This window comes from Rattus rattus, chromosome 15 (genome assembly GCF_011064425.1).
Source record: "Rattus rattus isolate New Zealand chromosome 15, Rrattus_CSIRO_v1, whole genome shotgun sequence".
NCBI lineage: Eukaryota > Metazoa > Chordata > Mammalia > Rodentia > Muridae > Rattus > Rattus rattus.
Window position 1 is genome coordinate 67,026,161 of NC_046168.1, and position 5,230 is coordinate 67,031,390.

General features: G+C 39.1%; 1 protein-coding gene across 1 annotated transcript; it reads left to right on the forward strand.

The window, feature by feature from the left end:
* Positions 1-2,836: 2,836 nt before the first annotated feature.
* On the forward strand, positions 2,837-3,228 carry LOC116884639 (ubiquitin-like protein 5). Its single transcript, XM_032885779.1, has one exon. It carries the CDS (start codon positions 2,881-2,883, stop codon positions 3,100-3,102), a length of 222 nt encoding a protein of 73 aa, XP_032741670.1. The 5' UTR covers positions 2,837-2,880; the 3' UTR covers positions 3,103-3,228.
* Positions 3,229-5,230: the final 2,002 nt, after the last annotated feature.

A 5,230-nucleotide genomic window follows, 5' to 3' on the forward strand; every position in this document is an offset into this window, starting at 1 on the left:
AAAATTTGAACAATCCTAAATTAATAATAAAGTACCTGATGGCTTTAGAGAAACAAGAACCAAAGATATCCAAAAAGAGTAGATGAGGAAAAATATTAAAAATCAGGCTTGAAATGAATAATTAATGAAGCAGAAAAGAAAAATACAATCAGTGAAACAAAGAGAAAGTTCTTTGAGAAAGTAAAAATTAATGACTTTTTTTTTTTGCCAAATTAACTAAAAGAGAGAGGAGTAAACACAGAGGTGGAAATGAAGGCGTTACAATGTTAGAATAGACACAGGTCATAACCACATGCTATGTAAAAGCCACATTCCTCCAAACTTAAAAGTAAAATCCTATGCATGCCCTACCAGAGATAAGTCAAGATAAAGTAAATAATTTAAATATGCCCATAATTTAAACAGACCCACAGCATTCAGTGAGATAGAGAGAGTAATTAAAAGTCTTTCCAAGTTAAAAAAAAAAAAAAAGCCCAGATGGATCTAGTAAGAAAGAGACATTTCCAAATTTGTTTTGTGGTGCCAGTATCACCTTGATACTAAAATCACACAAAGACCCCCAACGTGTGTGTGTGTGTGTGTGTGTGTGTGTGTGTGTGTGTGTGTGTGACTCCCTCTGATGAGCACAGATGCAAAAACTTAATAATATGATTGCAAACCAAAATAAAGAACACATCAAAAAGATGATCTATGATTATCAAATCAGCCCTAACCTCGAGATGAAGTCATGGTCCAACACACATAGAACAGTGAATGTGATCCACCACACCAATAGATGAAAGGACAGGAACCATCCAGGAAGGGACAGGAATCACCTCATTTGATGACAAAAAGGCTGTAGACAAAATACAGCATCTATTCATGATCACAGTCCCAGTGAGCTTCGGGACAGGCGGGCACACATCAATAGAATGAAGGCAACAGGCAACAACACCACAGCCAGCATCATTCTAAATAGTGGGGAGCACACAGAATTCCCACTAAAATTAGGAGCAAGCCAAGATGTCCGTGCTTCGCCCACTCCTGCTCAATACAGTCCTTGAAGTCGTAGCTAGAGAAATCAGGTAAGGGAGGGGACTGAAGCCCTGGGATTAGATTAAATACTGGAGCAGTTTTAATTTGCATTTCCCTAATTGCTAAGGATACTGAACTCTTCAAAGGGATTTCTTAGCCATTTCTCTTTCCTCTGAGAACTCTCCGCTCAGAGTCTTGATCCTTTTATTTCCTGTGTTTTATATATTCTCAATGCTAACCTTCTGTCAGATGTATAACTTGAAAAGATTCCACCCTACACTTTGTAGTTGGTCATTTCCTTTTCTTTATAGAAGCTTTTTTAGTTTTATGACAACCCGTTTGCCAACTGTGGGTCTTAATTCCTGAGCAAATGAAGTATTCAGAATAGAACTTTCTTACACCTTCGTCCTCCACAGAATTGCCTGTGATCTCTTCTAACAGTGTGAGCATTTCAGGTCTTATATTTGATCCAATTGGAGTTGATTTTTGGTCTGGGTAATTGATATGAGCCCAATAATTTTCCAAGCACCATTTCCTGACAATGTTGTCATTTCTTCCATGTGTATTTTGTCAGGTATTAGCTGGCTGTGTTGTGAGTAGTCCCATTTGCACCTTCCGTTTTGTCTCATTGAATGCCTGTCTTTGCACCTGTACCATGCTGTTCTTATGACAACGACTCTGTAATATGTAGCTTAAATATGGCATGGTAGTCACTGCAGCGTAGTTCTTTTCCCCGGGATTGTTATCTGGGGTCTTTTGTGTTTCCACACTAATTTTAGAAAGGGTTTTCTCTCTTTGTGAAGAAGTCATGGGAAATTTTAAAAAATGGAGATCGCGTTGAATTTTTAATACTTTTGACGGAATGCTCACTTTTACAATATTAATTCTACTAGTATATGAACACGAGAGGACTTCCTCAACCCTTTTCTTCAGAGATGTAAAGTTTCTGTTGTAGAGTTCTGTTTTCCTCCTCCTTAGATTTATTTTTCCATGTTCCATGGGTTTTTATTTGCTTTTGTACTTGAGCTGCCACGACTTCTGCCTCAGCCCGCTGGCTAGTGTTACACAGAACAGCACTTAGTTTTCTAAGTTGTTCACGATGTTGTTCTTTTCTAGAATTTTTTTGGTGGGAGGAATTTTGTTTTTTTTTTTTTTTTTTTTTTTTTTTTTTTTTTTTTTTTTGGTCTCTGATGTAACATATCATCTGCACATAATAATTTGGTCTCTTCTCAATGGTATTCCTTTAGTTTTCTTCTTTTCCCTCCGTGCTTACCTATGCTTCAAGTATTAGGTTTAAAGGGAGTGGTGATGGTGGGCAGCCATGTCTTGTTTCTTTATTTCATTTTAACGGGACGGCTTCCAAGTTTTCTCCATTTAGGATGGTTTCAGCTGTGGGATTGCCACATACGCTCTTTATTGTGTTGAAATATCTTCCCTCCAGTTCTATTTTCTTTTAGGTAGGACTTTTACCACGAAGGCTTTTTGAAGTTTGTCAAAGGCCCTTTTCTACATCTTTTGAGACGATAGTGCTATTTTTGTGTATAAGTTCATTTATATGATTTACTACGCCTACTAACTTATACACGTTACACCATCCCTGCACTTACGGGATAAAGCCAAATTGATCATGGAGGACAACCTTTTCAACTTGCAAATGTTGAACTGAGGAGTTTTACAACTATGTTCATGAGGAATATTGGCATATAGTTTTCTTTTGTTGTTGTGTCTTCAGCTGGTTTTTGGCATTATTACATTCATAGAAGGAGTTTGGAAGTGTTCCTTCTGTTTCTTTAAAAAATACATATATCGGTTTGAGCTATAAGTTGTTTCATTGCTAGGTTTGAGGACATTGGAGTTCCAGCCACAATGATTGAGGTGGTTTGCAATGACCATCTAGGAAAGAAAGTCCGCGTTAAGTGCAACACCGATGACACTGTCGGCGACCTGAAGAAACTGATAGCGGCTCAAACTGGCACCCGCTGGAATAAGATCGTTCTTAAAAAGTGGTACACGATTTTTAAAGACCACGTGTCTCTGGGAGATTATGAGATCCACAACGGGATGAACCTGGAGCTTTATTACCAGTAGAGGGGACTCCTCCCCTCCTCCCCTCGTCTCCCTGCTCTGCCCTGCCTTCCCCTCCCTCCCTCATTTGACACTGGTATAGATGGTCATTTTTAACAGTTCACATGAATAAAACTTTGCTGCTGCTTTGCTGCTGTCAAAAAAAATACATATATTAAAAATTATAGATACATATGTATAAACAATTAACGCAGAAAGGGCCATAGATTTGAAAGAGTGCAAGAGGGTGGTGTATGAGAGGGTTTGGAGGAAGGAAAAGAAAAGGGGAAATTATGTAATTATATTATAATCTCAAAGTATAGAAGAAGTCCATTTTTAAAAATAAAAATAATTTAAGAAGTATTAGTCATTTTCTTCCAAAGTCTCAGAATTATTCTGTCAATCTGTCTGAACCTGAGTTGTTTTTTTTTAATTTGGAGGGAATTTTATTAATTTGAATTTTCTTATTTGTTGGAGTTCTGTTTAAGTCATTGATCACTTCTTGGTTCAACTTTGCGTAAATCTAGAAATTTTCCCTTTTTATAATTTTCTAAGTTAGTGGAGTGTTGGTTTTAAAACATTCTCTTGCAACTTTCTGAATTCCTTTGGTGCCTATTGTGATGTTTCTTTATTTCTGATTCTGCTAATTTTGGTCATCTTTTTCTTTCTTCTGATTAGTTGGGCCAAGGGTCTGCTAGTCTTGTTTATCTTCTCAAAGAATAAGCTCTTAGATTCCTTGATTCTATTAACTGCTGTCTTTGTTTCTATTCCAATTAGTTTCTGTTCCAGCTTTAATTATTTCTTTTTTTTTTTGTATTTTTTTTTATTAACTTGAGTATTTCTTATGTACATTTGGCAAACATCCTTCCCCCCCCCCTTCCTTATGGGTGTTCCTCCCCACCCTCCCCCATTGCCGCCCCCCCCGACAGTCTAGTTCACTGGGGGTTCAGTCTTAGCAGGACCCAGGGCTTCTCCTTCCACTGGTGCTCTTACTAGGATATTCATTGCTACCTATGAGGTCAGAGTCCAGGGTCAGTCCATGTATAGTCTTTAGGTAGTGGCTTAGTCCCTGGAAGCTCTGGTTGCTTGGCATTGTTGTACATATGGAGTCTCAAGCCCCTGCAAGCTCTTCCAGTTCATTCTCTGATTCCTTCAACGGGGGGGTCCTGTTCTCAGTTCAGTGGTTTGCTGCTGGCATTCGCCTCTGTATTTGCTGTATTCTGGCTGTGTCTCTCAGGTTCGATCCACATCCGGCTCCTGTCGGTCTGCACTTCTTTGCTTCATCCATCTTGTCTAATTGGGTGGCTGTATATGTATGGGCCACATGTGGGGCAGGCTCTGAATGGGTGTTCCTTCAGTCTCTGTTTTAATCTTTGCCTCTCTCTTCCCTGCCAAGGGTATTCTTGTTCCCCTTTTAAAGAAGGAGTGAAGCCTTCACATTTTGATCATCCGTCTTGAGTTTCATTTGTTCTAGGCCACTAGGGTAATTCAAGCATTTGGGCTAATAGCCACTTATCAGTGAGTGCATACCATGTATGTCTTTCTGTGATTGGGTTAGCTCACTCAGAATGATATTTTCCAGTTCCAACCATTTGCCTACGAATTTCATAAAGTCGTTGTTTTTGATAGCTGAGTAATATTCCATTGTGTAGATGTACCACATTTTCTGTATCCATTCCTCTGTTGAAGGGCATCTGGGTTCTTTCCAGCTTCTGGCTATTATAAATAAGGCTGTAATGAACATAGTGGAGCACGTGTCTTTTTTATATGTTGGGGCATCTTTTGGGTATATGCCCAAGAGAGGTATAGCTGGATCCTCAGGCAGTTCAATGTCCAATTTTCTGAGAAACCTCCAGACTGATTTCCAGAATGGTTGGACCAGTCTGCAACCCCACCAACAATGGAGGAGTGTTCTCTTTCTCCGATCCTCGCCAGCATTTGCTGTCACCTGAGTTTTGATCTTAGCCATTCTCACTGGTGTGAGGTGAAATCTCAGGGTTGTTTTGATTTGCATTTCCTGATGACTAAAGATGTTGAACATTTCTTTAGGTGTTTCTCAGCCATTCGGCATTCCTCAGCTGTGAATTCTTTGTTTAGCTCTGAACCCCATTTTTTTATAGGGTTATTTGTCTCCCTGCGGTCTCACTTTTTG